Here is a 16,534-nt window from a genome sequence, read left to right as displayed (position 1 = left end):
TGTGGGGAGGGGGTGCTAGTTGCCCTTGGATATCTTTTGACTCTTAAAAAGTGAATTAGAACTTTCCATTTCCAATCAAATGAGCCCTCTCTGAAGATTATACGAGCACCCCTTTCATAAATGTCATATACACCCCAAGGACAACACTTACAACACTTACCCCCCGGACCCTCGGAGGTTGTGTTGACGTCGGAGATTTGTTATCCAATCTTGGAACATTTTTTAAAAAACTGGCTATCTAAAAATTTGTACCAGTAACGGATGGGTTTGGGGAAAAAAGGGACGGGGGAAGGGGGCTAGTTGACCTTAAATCTCTTGAGTCTTAAAAAGTAAATTAGAACTTTCAATTTCCAATCAAATGAGCCCTCTATGAAGTTTATACAAGCATACCTTTCATAAGAACCATACATACCTTTAGGGCATAACTTAGAAGTTTTTCTTATCCGACCTTTGAACTATTTTTAACAAAATTTCTATCTCAAAATTTTCATCAGATGGGTTTGAAAAAAGAAGGCGGGGGGGGGGGGGCAAATTGCCCTCGGATCTCTTTTGACTGTTAAAAAGTAAGCTCGAACCTTCAATTTATAATCAAATGAGCCCTCTCTGCAGTTTATACGAGCATCCCTTTCATAAGAACTAACTATACATGCCCCAGGGCATAACTTAAAACGCCTGCCCCCTGGCCTCGGGGAGCTGTGTCGACACCTGAGTTTTTGATATCTGACTTTTGAACAATTTTTAACTTAATGACTATCTCAAAATTTTTATCGGATGCATTTGGGGAAAAAAGGGGCGTGAGGGGGGGGGGGGGGGCCCGCGTGTTGCCTCCCAATCCCTTTTGACATTCAGAGACTAAACTATAATCTTCGATTTCTAATCAAATTTGCTCACTCTGAGGTTCATATAAGTATCCCTTCCATAAGAACCAAGACAACACTTTCTATAAAAAAAAACCTTATATGCCCCCAGGGCATAACTTACAACGCCTGCCCTCGGGCCCTGGGGGGCTGTGTCGACCCTGGAGTTTTCGTTATATGGTCTTTTAACTATTTAAAAAAATGGCTATCTCAAAGTTCTTATCGGATGGGTTTGAGGAAAAAGGGCGTTGAGGGAGGAAGGGAGTAGGTGCCCTCCAATCTCTTTTGACTCTTAAAAAGGGAACTAGAACTTTCAATTTCCAATCATATGAGCCCTCTCTGAAGTTTGTACGAGCATCCCTTCCATAATAACCATATGTGCCCCTAGGGCATAACTTACAACGACTGCCCCCTGGGTCCTGGGGGGTTGTGTCGATACCGGAGTTTTGTTATATGATCTTTGAACTATTTTTAACAAAATCGCCATCTCAAAATTTTTATGGATGCATTTGGGAAAAAAGGGTGTGGGGAGGGGGGCTGGTCACCCTCCGATATCTTTTGACGCTTAAAAAGTAAACTAGAACTTTCAGTTTCCAATTAAATAAGCCCTCTCTGAAGTTTATACGAGCATTACTTCCATAAGAACCATATATGCCCCCAGGGCATAACTTATAACCTTTGCCCTGAAGACTGTGGGGGTAATTTCCAGTCGAATGAGTCCTTTTTGAAGTTTCTATGACAATACTATGGCATAACTTACAACCCCTGTCCTGAGGGCTTTCGGGGGAGTGTCCTCTTCAAAACTTAATTTCTATCTGGAAATCAACTATGTAGAACAAAATGGCTATCTCAAAATGTTGATTGGATGTGTTTGGAGAAACGGTGGGAGTGGAAGGGGTGTTAGTTGCCTTCCAATCACTTTTGACCCTTAAAAAGGGCACTAGAACTCTCAATTTCCAATTGAATGAGCCCCTTTGAGGTTCTAGGCGAATACCCCCCCCTCCCGGGAAATACCCCCCCCCGCCCGTGGAAAATAACCCTTCGGAAAATATCCCCCCAAAAATACCCTACGTGGAAAATAAGGCTTTCCAAATTTGAGAATTTTAATTGAGTTTCAGTTTTTTAATTTCCGTAGGGGGAAGGAATTTTGGTACTTGTTCATTATGCGCCACTCACTCAAGTTTACGCTGTGTAAAATTCGAGAACACACCTGGTTTTTTGTCAGTTTTTTTCGTTACTTTAAAAATAAATTTCCGCTATAGACTTGCACATTAGGGGGGGGGGGTCTGCATGGGGGGTAAGCATAGCGGGTCTGCATGCAAAATGTGTTTGGTACAATTATTCTGAATATTAGACAGACAGACAAATAAGTGTAATTTAAAGCAAAATATACGGCCATGAACACAGTAAAATAACATTAATGAAAGGCATAAATAACACAAACTTTGATCAGCGATCAAACAGTTCGTGTTAAACTGTAAGTAAGGAGCGACCCGGCTCAATAGTAACCGAAACTAAAAAAAAACGGAATACCAGTAGATGCATCAAAAGAATCGGATCTTTATGCTGATTTCAAATATTACGAGCCTGAAAAAATTTGCCTTATTTTAGAAAAGAAGGGGAAACACCCCCTAAAAGTGACAGAATCTTAATGAAAATCAAACCACAAGATTAAGCGCAACAGAAAATCCTACTGTAGATGGTTCAAGCTTTTTTTTTTTTTTTTTTTTTTTGTTTTTTTTTTTTTTTGCTCCACCAAATCAAATATAAAATTGTTTTTGGAAAAACTTTTTAGGGGTCACTCAGTCACAAATTAGAACTTAAATTTTTCCTTATTATGGGTAAAAATCTATTGGCAGGCAGCCAACAACGGCGCATCAAAAATTTTCTCCATGGTTTTCCCCTATTTTGCTTTTTTTTTTCTTCTTTGGTTTCTTTACAATTACCATATAGTCCCAAATTTCCAGGTGGGGGCCATGGCCCCCTGACCCCCCTTGAAGGTGCCCATGGCCTCGTTAAGCCAAAAATGAGTAGAAATAAATTCAAATAATTTTCCAAGCGTAAAACTACCATAAATCACCATAAATAAATGAATCCATAAATAACCTATTCAAACTCAAAATAGCAACAATTAGCATGAGTAGGGCTGACAACCCCCACACCTCCTCAAGACCATAAATAATAAAAAAGTATTAAGACTATAAGGAATAGATATCAGAATATGTATATCAAACAGACAATACACGGTTATTATTTTTTTTTAAGTAAAGTAAAAATTATTTTCTGGTCTGAAGAAGACATGGGTGTTGTCAGCCATGCTCATTTTAATTATTGCTCGCTTTGCGTTTGACTAATTTCTGTTAGTTTTGGGTTTCATTTATTTGTTAATGGTGATTTGTGGTAGTTTTACACTTGGAAGATAAGAAAATGAAACTCGTAGAATTTGACAACGCTTTTGTCTGTAAAAACTTAAACAACTTAGAATATGTTGGTTCCAAAAGTCAACTAGCCTTTCAAAGGATAGCCAAACCTTCTTAAACTTTTTGGTGCCATTTGTTTTAGCTTAATTTTGGTGATTGTTTGCCTAAATTTTTTGCCAAAAATTGCAGAAGTTCATATGGAAGTCTTTTCAACACGAATGGATTTGTGTTTTATTTTCTAAGTCTTTAAGACACTTCTGGTGTGTAAATTCCTCTTTTTCCCGTTCCTTAGCACTCTTCAACGAAACAAAAAAAAAAAAAAAAACTAAATAAAAGTTTCAAATTTAGAAATCTTATTTTTCAAAGGGGGGAGGGTATTTTCCGCAAGGGTATTTTACAAGGATGGGGTTTTTTTCGCGGGGGTTAATTTCCATGGGGGAGGGGGTATTTTTCGTGGGGGGGGGGCATTTTCCGGTGGGTTAAACACCCCCCCCATTCACTATATTCATTTATGTTATTTTAATTTGTTCATGGCCGTATATTTGGCTTGAAAATATACTTGTTTATCTATCATAATAATAAAAATTTATTTATTCACTATGAACAAAAAGAAGTGGAGTACATCAAAAACAAAAACAAAAAACAACAAAAAAAAAGCAAACTCGCACACTTAACAATTATTTACATAAAACGACGTAAATTATGGTGCGCAGTAAGACCTGCAGAAGACGACAGCTTTCCCGCAAGCACAGTCAGTTTTTCCCGTAGATCAGGGAGGCCGAATCGCGATATTTGATGCCTGTTCCGGAACCACAGAGGGAGGCACAAAAGGTACCGAGATAATTTAAAATAATAACTCCGGATAGATTTCAGATCATTAGGCTTCAGAATTGGAAGAAAACCGGTTAAAAAAAGAATAGAATGATCGCAAAATGAAGAATATAATTTCACAAGCGCTTTTTTATTGTACCTTCCTCTATTTGCAACCATTTATTAATATCCTATCTGATTTTGTTTTTTTTTTTTGCATTAGAAACTGTCATAGCCCGAAGTGTCTTGAGATTATTAGTAATTGGAAGACCAAGCCACCGAAAAGAAGAGACACGGGGAATAGAGAAAACACCACAGTTAAGAGGGAGACTTGCACTCGAATTATTTGAAGTGTATTCGCAATTATCAACGTTCAACATAAGCCCAATCCGTCTGAACTGGTCTGAGATCCAGCTGGTAGAATGTGAGAGCCCTAGAACGACTGACAAGGAGAACATCGTCCGCAAAAGCGAGATACGAGACATCAATTCCATCAGAAATGAAAGTCGAAGGCAAGGATGAAAGGATAGGAGCAATACATAACTTAAAAATAGTTGAAGAAAGCACACCACCTTGAAGGACCCCACACCAAAGAAACCCCTTTGAATCAGAAACTACTGCATTACATTTTGCCCGAATAAAAGAGTTAGAATACCAGTACCGTAACAAAACAACAATAGAAAGGTTAATATTATTGGAAAAAAGTGAATAGAGTGCATTAGAGTGGAAAATACTATCGAATGTATTCGAAAGATCAAGATTTCAAATAAGAAGAAGAGATGTTTTATTAAGATATTGCAATAGGAGGGAAGCTAGAACACGATGGGCATGCTGACATCCCAGCCTTTTTTGAAAACCCAATTGGTTTTCAACAGAATTAACATTTTCTGAAATAAAAGGTAGAAGAATATATTCAAAAATTTTGCTAAGATTGCACGAAACAGTAATTGGTCGATAAGAACTACACTCTGACGAAGTTTTTCCACGGTTCAAAACCGAGGTGACTGTGCCACAGAGAAAACTGACGGGAACCATAGAAGTAGATAAACACATCTGAAACAGTAGCTGAAGGTGATCTATCAAAGTTGGGCAAACTAATTTCAGATGATAAGAAGAAATTTCGTCTTGATCAACAGAGCAAGATTGCATGTTCTTAATAGCTTGACCAATATCAACAGTAGAAACTGGTAATACATTACTCTGAGAAATACGATTAGGCAAACACGACTCAAGAACATTACTAAAAAGCTTTTCAACTTCCCGGTTGACATTGCCGAAAATATCATTATAATAAGACACCTAAGTAGCTATCTATCTAATATGCAGAATAATTGTACCATACACATTTTGCATGCAGACCCGCTATGCTTACCCCCCCCCCCCCTAATGTGCAAATCTATAGCGCAAATTTATTTCTAAAGTAAAGAAGAAACTAAGGAAAAAAAGGTGTGTTCTCGAATTTTACACAGCGTAGACTTGAGTGAGTGGCGCATAATACACAAGTACCAAAATACGGAAATTAAAAAATAAAACTCAAATAAAATTCTAAAATTTAGAAAGCCTTGTTTTCCAGGGGGGGGGGAGGGTATTTTCCGCGGGGAGTATTTTCCGGGGGGTATTCGCCCGGGGGGGGGTTAAACGCCGGCCACCCCCTTTGAAGTTTATACGACGACCCCTTCCATATGAAGTACCTCTGGGAAAAAAATAAAAATATTGGAGCCGTATGGCCTTTACTATAGGCAACGCTGTAGCGTTGCCTCTGATATCCAGAAATTTGTTTTCCCATTAACTTTTACCGCTAAGATTAATGGAAACTACCATTCCTGTATCAGCTTCAAATGGCGATTCTTCCTCACTTGATAGTTATTATTTTAACACATTTTTACATTTTCAGCTACTATGGGCAAGAGTTCGTTCTGTACTAAGTTTCACCTGACCCTGCAACCATAATAAATTTCAATTATGTATACAGTTTACTGTCTTATAGATCATCACACTATAATTTAAGATTCATACGGAATTTCTTTTTCATTTTAGAGTATATGTTCGAGACGACCTTTATTTTGTTCAATGCAATTTCTGGGAAATGGCACTAAGTGGTCATTGATTAATCTAAAAACGACTGAAGTGTACTATGGTTCTTTCCATAATGCGTCGATTGAGTATGAAACTGATCATAAGACTCACTTATGGAAATTATATTCTTGAGGTAGCCCTACAGGAAAAATACAGGACATTAAAGCCTTACTCAAAATCGGTTTGGAGGCACATTTTATGGCCTCTAAATACCCTGAAAAAAAAAGAAATCCTTATCACTTTTCTAAGAAATTATGATAGTTTTTGTGTTCATTTCTAGTCTGAGCATTGATTCTTGCATAATAACTTTATGCGCCAGTATAAATTTTTACACGATATCTTTGTGAATAGCTTACCAATACCTACACATAGTGAATAGCTTACCAATAAGAGAAATGCTTGTTGCCAGAAAAATATTCAAATCGAACGGTAGAGTATCATCCACAAGTGCCATATCGGAAGATAGTCGATTGATTATTCGGCCTACTGGAGTGTAGTCATAGAAGCCAATATTACCCTAAAATATTAAAAAACAAAATGCGAAAAGGGAGAAAAATTCAGGAAAACAGCAATTTTACTGTCTTTTCAACCTTTGCATTAACGAAGTTTTTTTTTTCTTTCCAGTAACAACTATATAAAAAAAATTTGCAGGAGGGTAGAAAATATATTATAGAGCTAAAAGAGTTTCGTCACCTAAACGGATGAAACTTACTAAACAATTACTATCAGCCCAACTCTCATGTGTCGTAACTTCTATTTGTTTCAACTTTGACATTCATATTTAGTTTATTCGATATTCCTAATTTCTGGGGGATTTAAGTTTAAAGTAATCCATACAAATTTCTGTTGAAACCAACATAATTGCTAAAGGTGCAAATTGGAGGTAGGAGGATGTTGGTGGGTCTCGAGGCCCAAGAGTTCACCTTCAGATCATCCATTTAAGGATAAACTTTCAGAAAATGCTGAACTAAATCAAAACACACTATGCGCATAGAAGTTATCAGAAGAGCGCGTCCGTAATATCTTAGGAACGGCTTAGAGTATTAAGTTGAAACTTTCAGGGGATGTTGAACTAACCAAAAGACAGTACGCGCATACTATTGCTACTGCTGATGTTACTACTACTACTACAACTGCTACTACTACTTCTCAGGGAATTAAGGTGAAACTTTTATGGAATGTTGTGGGGGATTTTGAACTAAACAAAACGCAGTATATGTCTACAACTGCTACGACTGTGACTACGTGTGACTGCGACTGCGAATACTTGCAACCGCGACAACTTACGACTATGACTACTTGCGTATGTAACTAATTGCAACACCTACTACTTGCGACTGCGACTGTTTATGGCTAAGACTGCTTACGATTAAGACTAAGATAACTTACGTTTACGATCGCTTATAACTGCCACTACGACGGCAACCACTTGCCATGGCAACTCCTTGCGATTGCGAGTACCCGCGACCGCGACTCCAAATAGTGGCGATAACCAACACTGGTGAATATGACTGCGACTACTGGCGACTGCGATTGCTACTAATAATAATAATGTAATTACGACTCTTACTACTATATCTTCTGCTACGACTGCTGATACTGTTGTTACTGCAACTACCAACTAATGAACCAAATCAAAAGAGTTTAAGCGCATGCAGGTTTTCAAAATAGCACATAGATGCAATATCTTAGTGAAAGTATATGATATTAGGTTGAAACTTTCAGAAAAGTTAAGGGGGATATACAACTAAATCAAAATACACTCTGTGTATTTCAGAGTGTCAAAAGGGTGTCAATACAATATCCCAGGAACAGCTAACGCTATTAATTAGCAACTTTCAGGACATGCTGTTGAGGATGTTTAACCAAATAAAAAAAAAAAACGTCCATCCAAGTTTGTCAAAGCACGTATATGCAATATTTAACGAACGTCTAAGTTTATTAAGATTAAACTACCAGGGCCCGTTGCAGTAAAAAAAAAAACAAAAAACTACGTACACCCAGCTTGTTAAAATGGCGTATCTGCAATATCTTAGGAATGTCTATGGGTATTAAGTTAAAACTTCCAGGAAAGGCTGAGGGGGATGTTTAGTTGAATTTTTGACTGGCGCAATGCTTATGATTCTTGTTTTGGAACGCAAATTCGGCTTTTCTTTTTTATAGCTTGTGATAGTTCAGTAAGCCACAAGTGATGTTCTGGTCTTTAAAAAGCATAGGGGCTGTTTCTGTACGTTTTAATTATTTATCGATAATTATTTGTGTTCGTTTTTACCATCCTTAGAGGAAAAGTTTTAAAATTAATTACTGTTATTTGCAAAAAAAAAAAACATTATACATTTAAGATTTGATTCTTAGGATGAAAACCATTCAAAAGTAAAGAAAGATTACAGTAACTGTAAAGACAGAATACTTACGCTCAAAAGACTTTTGATCAAATCATTATGGATGGTACGAGCTGAACGAATTCCACCAAAAGCAAAGAGAAATGCCCTAAAGAGAATCAATATTGAATTGATTCCAGCTATAATACCAAACACGATCAGGTAGTATTTTGTAACATCATCCAGATCAACAAAGTGAAAACCTTCGTCCTGTTCTAAGAAATCGTTCAAAGAAATGTTGTAAACAGGTCCATAGAGGCTATGATTCGGCACGAGAGGATTGGAACGAACTGGCAAAGAAGTCCTATTACTTTTGGCACTGACCCAATGGGCAAGCCAATAGTCAGCTACATGTCTTGAAGCTTGCATGAGGACACGGGCTAATATCGTGAACAATGTTAGTTTAATACCAGCATTGTTAAAGTATGTCATCCATATGTTAAAAGAAACGCCGTCAGCAGCACGATCCTCCTCTTCTAGATTATCTGCTTCGATTTCAGGGTTCATCGAAGCAGAAGATTCCTCAAGATCATTTGGTACTTTCTGGAGGGACGGAGATGGAGGTGTAATAATTGTTTGACAAGCCGGTAAAACTTCTCCTGGGGTTCCTGCAAAGATATATAGCTTGAGTACAAAAACAAACAAAAAACAAGACCACGGGAAAAAAACGTATCTCATTATTTTTATATATACATATATATATATATATATATATATATATATATATATATATATATATATATATATATATATATATATATATATATATATATATATATATATATATATATATATATATATATATATATAACAACCTTGAAATACTGCGAAACAGTAAAACTTATATTTTCTATAGAAAAAAACAATAGAAATGCTAATAAAACTGAAAAATAAAACAAAAAAGAACAAATAAAGAAAAAGAACGTCTATGACGATGCGTCATAAAAATTGTCCAGCTTTGAATAACCATAATATACCCCAAGATAAACCTAATTTCCAAAATGAACTATCAAGGCCACCAAGAGCTCTTGCTAGACCAAGGACAAAACATTTCTCCCGAGATTCCTCCACCCTTGTACGGCATCTTCAAATCGAAACAAAATTTTGCTGTAAAAGAAAGACACCCGTAACTAATACACATTACTTGGTGTTTCCTGAAAAAACAGAGCAGTTCATCCTCTGTTCTGAACTGATTAAAACAGTAAACAAAAGTTACCACCACTACTTTAAAAATAATTATATTTATTAAGCTTTCAGAGTCGCGTCCAGTTTAACTGCATTCCAGTCCTGTATTCCAATCTGGACAGGTCCTAGTTTGCTGATTTTCTTGATTAGTATTATTTTTTATAATTTATTCTGATCAACTGTATTGTATCGGATTAACAACACTTCCTGACTACTAAGGTCTTTGCGGTGGCCCTACAGTGTGTATCTAGAGCTGGGTTCGAACTCTGGGCCCCGGATTACCAAGCTAAGATCAAACCCACTACGTCACCACAGGACTACTTTTCATCAACAGTTGGTGCATGATAGCAATTTTAAACCCCCAATAAATTTTTGAATGTAGCCTAGGGCTTTATCCAGGCATTAGGAGGGAAGGGTAATGGGAGGGGGGAAGATGATGGGATGCAGTTAACCAGGAAGTAACTAAAAAAAATTTATACGTAAAACTTTCTGAATGTAAGGAAGTAAGAATTTTGGTATGGTAGTGCTTATTTTAGAAGAGGGCCAAAACTGCAGTGTTGCCAAACAGAATATATTGAATCTTGAGACCGAAATCAAAAGAAATTTATAGGAATTACGAATAAACATAGCAATGAGTTGAAGTGTGAGAAATCGCACGGTTATGTAATATGATGCAGTTTAAAAAAAAGAACATCAATCAACTGTATGGAATATCCTTTACCTCTATTCCAGGCACACATGCAAGGATTGGTTTCGGGGAAGGTGGAGGGGGTTTCAAAATATATCAATTATGTGACAATATAAAGAATTATCTACTCAATATTTTGGGAAGGAGCACATGCCCCCTGGATGAGAGACTACCTGTTTACATACAAAAGAAGTCACATCTACTTCAAAAATAATTTACAGTGATTGATTATGTATAATTTTACTATAAAATAAAATTAGAATGCTTATGAATAAAAATTATCCGAATCTGGAGGTTCTGATGTCTCAAATCATTGGTCAAGTTAGGATAAATGTGTCAATACGGTGTTTAAAAGACACATACAAAAATTTAAAAACGCGTTTAAAAAAACTGTCGAGTGAGAAAAAATTAACATTTTTAGCTGGTTCAGGAATGGTAAACATTATTTCGATTAATCTTAATATTAAAATGTTATTTTGAAAACACATTCATGGAAATTTTAATAAAAAGCCTGAAACCCCACTAAAATGGCGTCAGATTAGAACAGAAAGTAGATCATTGAAATCTCCATTGCCAGATACCCTGTGCAGGAAAGCTACACCTTGAACAACGAGGGAAATTTCTTTTTTCATACTTAGCACTTACGTGTATTGATTTTTTATTCTGTTTTTTTTTGTCTTCTCCTTCTTCAGCTATAGTGGGGCACTGGAACATCATAAAAAGCTGTTTAAGGGCTCATTTGAAAGTAAATGGCTATATCTAATGCCTTTTTTAAGTATTAAACAGATGCTATTCAAATAGAATGTAATTTTTTACAAAAATTGCATCTTCATATACAAGATGATGTAACACAATTAAATTCTTATAAAGAAAATGATATCATAATATAAAATGATATAATAAACATGATATAGCACACGAATCTTAGAAAAGTTGCTTCTTAGGGATATTATGTGATATTTGAGAGACTTTGCTGCCTGATTTCCTGGCACTTGTTCTTTGCTAGATTCAGTTAAGAAAAAGCCGAAGAGTTTTGTGTTTACTTTCATACATATAAAGGCTGCAACCACAGTTACTACTTCAGTTGCGGAGGCAAATCTTCGACAGTTTGTCGTGTCAACGCGTAACACATTCTCTTGTGTAATTTTGTTCCTTAATCTGTCATAATCAGAAGACAATCAGAAGGGCAATAATCAGAATGTTCAACAGTTACGAAAAAAAATGCTTTTTGAATGTATCAACTACAATACTGCTTAAATCTGAGGATTCGGGAAGGCAGTGGAAGGGGAATTTATCTCAGGAGTTCCAGCGTATTCAGATTGTAAAATATCAAGAGATGAAAAGCGTAATATAGTTTAATGTCTAAGTCTTATGAAAAAATTATCGACAGCAGAAGATGATTCCAAATATACCAGAAGATATAGAGGTGACACAGATCAAAGACACGATTATGCTTTATGGTGTGGTAGATTAGTAAATCACCATAGACAAGGCTACAGGTACAATACGCCGGTGGGACCAAACCAGTACTATTAACAAAACCTTAACACTATTAATGCCGTCAACTGAAAATCCTCGGTATCTTCCTTATAACTTGACTAAAATGATGCCTAGAGGAGAGATTCTCATCAAGAAGAATATCTAGGAAACGAGCACAAAGATCACCAGGTCTACGGACAGAGCCCCTTGAAAGATAAATTTCCGAAAATTGGGGGCAAGCCTAAGCAGACACAGATCTAAGAGGGGGAGGAGGACAGCCTGCCCTTGGCGCTGCTTCCTAGGGGGGACTGGCTCGTATGGCACTTTTTGCTCTCATTAACTAAAACTTGAGCCTTAATTTTCCAGCTCCGAAACGCGCCAACGTTTAGCAGTGAAGAGTAGGTATTGCTTGGTTCGGGGAACGATAGGGATAGAAGAGGGAATGGTTGGGATGACAGAGTGCGGTCCCCTCCCTTAGAAACGTGAATAGGTAACCTTACTCGTAGAAAACAGTTTTGCGCATCCGTTTCAGACTCCTCCAAGGTATTTATACAGGAGGAGACGGCCTAACTTGAGAACCTTCCAAAGTTGGTTAGGATGTTATGACACCCGTATAAAGTGCGATTCTGAGATTTAAACACCAAGACAATATATGTGCGTGGTATTGTATTCGGGACTTTCATATTTAGTAAACACATCTTTTAATTATTTTTAATTTGTCAACTTCAATCTTAGTATAGTGTTTCCAACACTATTAAGTATTAGTATTAAGTTCCGGCTTTAACATTTCTGTGAATTGTGTAGTTGAAGTACATTGGAATTTTTTAATATAATAATTAGAAAGACGTTAATTATTTTTTGTTTCCTTTCTTCTCGATTTTTCCTTTTCCAAAAGAGCCCCAAATTAAAGGAAGAATAGTCTGTTACGTGCAAAAGGAAAGACCAGTAGAGCTTTTAACATATGTTTTTGCTTTTAGGTATAAACTCGTCTCTTTTGTACTTTCACATTGTCTTTAAAGTTGCAATATTTGTTTCGCATTTATTTATGTTTGCTAAAACATTTATAGTGAAGACTATATTTATGTGCTTATTGAAAGTTTCAAATTTTAACAGTTCAAGCACTATTTAGTGGGACAAATAAAGGCTCATTGTTGTCATGTCGACGGTTAAATATTGTAGGAATTGTTTAATTTACTTATTTTAAGAACATCATGAACAGGAAAAATCATTTTTTAGTACATACTCAGGAGGAAAAAATAGAGGTTGAAAAAAAAAAAAAAAAAAAAAATAACTCTCATAGTTTATATACTAGAAAATAAACGGTTGAAGTTGGTATGAACCGCACTAACCGTTGCTATTAATACCATATAATATTTTATCCGCAATATACGGACACAGTCTATACGACAACTATTCGAACGTGACAATCGCCTTGAAGATGTACTTTACTATGCAAAGATCATTTGCTTCTAATGAAGGAAGCTTTAGCAAATTAAAGCTAATTAGAAGTATCTTAAAAGTACGACGGCTGAGCAGCATTTGATGAACTTGAATATAATCCAAATAGAACGTGATATGGCTTGGAAGCTTTCACATGAATACATTATAAAGACATTTACTTCGAAAATAGCACGTGCAGTTAAGTTTTTGTTTACAGGATAAGATTGATTGTATATAATCTAAGATGTATATGTACTGTGCCACCAATAAAAAAGCTGTTTTGTGCAATCTTAAGAGTTTTTCTAGTACTTTGTTGTAAGTATTAGGATTTGTATAAAGAAAATGTGGTAATAACAAGAAAATCATTAAATAAATGTACAATAAATAAATATAATCTTAACCATGATCTTAACCACAGTGTAATCATAAATAGTGAAATAACCATAATGTAGTATCTATAATAGGTTTGTTAAACGGAGATCGCCATATGCCATTATTGCTCCGGGCACCAGATCCATCCCTGAGCCTAAGAAATACGCGAGAAAATCAGGGAGCTTGACTTGGCCATATTTCATGCCAGGAAGTTAGATTGAAACCAAAGAATTACCCTCTCTAACAAATAATCAATGGGATACGGATCTCGGACTCCGTTCTGGCAGTAGTGTCAAGGGTACTGTCATCAGCGAAGGCCACAAGAATTTCGTCATCAGTTAATGGAGATCTACATTTATGGGCATGGAAAGATTAGGGGTGATATAGACGACAACAAACTGTTTGGTTTTGGCTCATAGCCTTAAAAATAAGACTATGTACACAAATTAAGAAAATATCATCAAAAATATCATCAAATTATACTAGACTTCTACGAACCTTGCATTTCAATTTTGCCTCTTTCCATTACCACGACCCAATCCGCATTCTGAAGCCAATGTGACTGATGTGTGGCAAGAACAATTGTTTTTCCAGAAAGAAAACCATGCAAACAGGATGTAACTATATGGCGTCCGACATGGGTATCGACTGCAGACAGGACATCGTCGAATATGTACACTTCGGATTCCTAAAAGAAATTGATATTGCATGATTTTGTTGAAAGAAATTTCAACATTGAAAGCAAAAACAGATGCAAAAACAAAACATTGAAAGCAAAAACAAAACAAATTGATAGTTCAAATTCAAATAAAAAAAAAAATCAAAAAAAAATCAGAGGGTACAATGTGTTTTACTAAATGAATAAGGATCGTATGGTCTCTATCAAAATGTCAGTATCCTGAGGGGTTTCCGCTATCACGATTTCATCATAAGCTGTGTTAAAAAGAACAAAACACATTTCAAAACCAAAGAAAACACTTTTTATAATAAGTAACAAACTCAAGAGCATAGTTTCTCACTAATTGAAAATCGACTTCTATCACTTCTATCCACACAATCGATGTAATCCAAAACTTTCATTGGCGATCAATCACTCCCTCGTGCGCATTGACTACCATCAATTACAACACTTCAAGAAACTTAAATATACTCATTCTAGACCCGGTTTGTACCTCAATAGCTAAGAGATAACAAAGGCGAGGCAATCTCGGGACTACTGGTCAAAATTAATGGGATCCGCATTTCATCCTCTAGATTTGAAAAAGACTTCACCATTTCAAAAATGTTTAAATGAAAACAGTTTAGTCTACGTCCAGATAGGATTTGATTTTTGCTTTGGCAGCCTGATTCTCTACCACCTAATGAATAAATGTCTTGGATTTGGCGAATGTTTGGTTTGCTTGGTTTCCGACCAGGGTAAACAAAATTTATTTCTCCAGTCGGAAAAAATGTGTTCAGTGTAAAGGTTTCCTGTTTATTCCTTAGACCTTAGTTCCGCCAAGGCCAGGTGTGGCACACAGGGCATAAAACGAAGCCTCGCCAGACGTCTCGGAGCGGAACAGCAGCTGTGATATCCTCCCACTGTCGTTGTAACGACAGTTCAGCCCTCCGCAGGTCTCGGAAGAGGGCCTCCTGACATTCAGAGGACATGACCAAAGTAGGTCCATCTTCTCTGCTTCAGGAGATCAGTGCCTGGCGGTTGACCTGTTCATCTACGGACCACTACGTTTGTGACCCTGTCCTGCAACGAAATGTTCCAAAATCTTATTTTGGTGGTTCCTTTCACAGTCAAAAATCGAGTCCGGGGGCATGCAGGGGCCATCATCAAGGATGTTGAAGTATCCGAGGCTATTGTTGACGTTCCAGTTGCAGTTGGTTTTCCCCAGGGATGTCCCCACTGGGTCCAGGTGTGGGTTGCAAACCCTCCGTCCAATCCTCCTCCTCCTTTTTCCAGGCTTGGGACTGACTACTATGCACACATTCACTGTTTATTCACTGGTAAACAATCACTTTTAGGACGAATATTCCAAGAATCTTTTTATCATGACATTTTTTTAAAGGAAGAATTTCGCTTTAAGTAACAAATATCAGTTAGACTTTGTACAGCGCTTCGATATTTTTGCTAGACAGAACTTCCCTCTTCAGTCGAAACTTGGTTTCAGTGTAGATATATTTGATAACATAACATTAAGATGAGATTTATCATTCATTATTAACAAAAAAAGGAAAACAAAAACGTCAACATTTTTTTTCCAATGGTCGGGACTGGGGGGAGTACCAGAGAATGCAGGATATGATTAGCCAGCTTATAGTTTTATATGCAACACCTGCCAAAGCTCTATGGCCAGGACTGGGGGAAGTAGCCAAGAATGCAGGACATGATTAACCAGCTATAGTTTGTCTTCCTGTTTTTCCTCTTATATTCGTCAATTGATCAAAAATCTCGAAATGAGCTTTGAAGTAGAATAATCATCAAGAAAGAAAGTTTATTACGAATAGAAGCATGGTAGTTTATAACACATAGAAAGCTAAAACAATCAAAATTGTTTCCATTTTCGATCTTAGACAGATTTACCCACCTCGTATATTTTTCGCCTCTGAAATTTGTAAAATACCTTTTTTCTTACCTAGATTTTTGAAAATATATCCCCCTCCCTACCTTTCTGTAAATTGACACCACTGTTTGGGGCTCACCTTCCACACTTAAGTGGTTACATTCCCTTGAATGGTGGTAGGCAGGTGCATAAAACCAAGGAGACGTCCATCAAGAAATTTTGATATATCGATTTTTACAGCCAACGGGCCAGCAGGCTTCAAAGTTCATTC

At 36.6% G+C, this 16,534-nt stretch overlaps 1 protein-coding gene across 1 annotated transcript in view; it reads right to left on the bottom strand.

The window, feature by feature from the left end:
• Positions 1-16,534, bottom strand: part of LOC148950286 (ATP-binding cassette sub-family C member 10) — a 132,684-nt gene that overhangs the window by 49,637 nt on the left and 66,513 nt on the right. Inside the window, exons 10-12 of the mRNA XM_089092286.1 lie at positions 14,207-14,396; positions 8,578-9,152; positions 6,548-6,680 (exon numbers count right to left, since the gene is read on the bottom strand). Coding sequence (XP_088948412.1) covers positions 6,548-6,680; positions 8,578-9,152; positions 14,207-14,396 — 898 coding nt within the window. The remainder of the gene's footprint in view (positions 1-6,547; positions 6,681-8,577; positions 9,153-14,206; positions 14,397-16,534) is intronic.

The sequence above is a fragment of the Artemia sp. Qi Xiang Cuo genome, chromosome 7, assembly GCF_049724085.1.
Source record: "Artemia sp. Qi Xiang Cuo chromosome 7, ASM4972408v1, whole genome shotgun sequence".
NCBI lineage: Eukaryota > Metazoa > Arthropoda > Branchiopoda > Anostraca > Artemiidae > Artemia > Artemia sp. Qi Xiang Cuo.
This window is presented reverse-complemented; position numbering and strand designations above follow the sequence as displayed.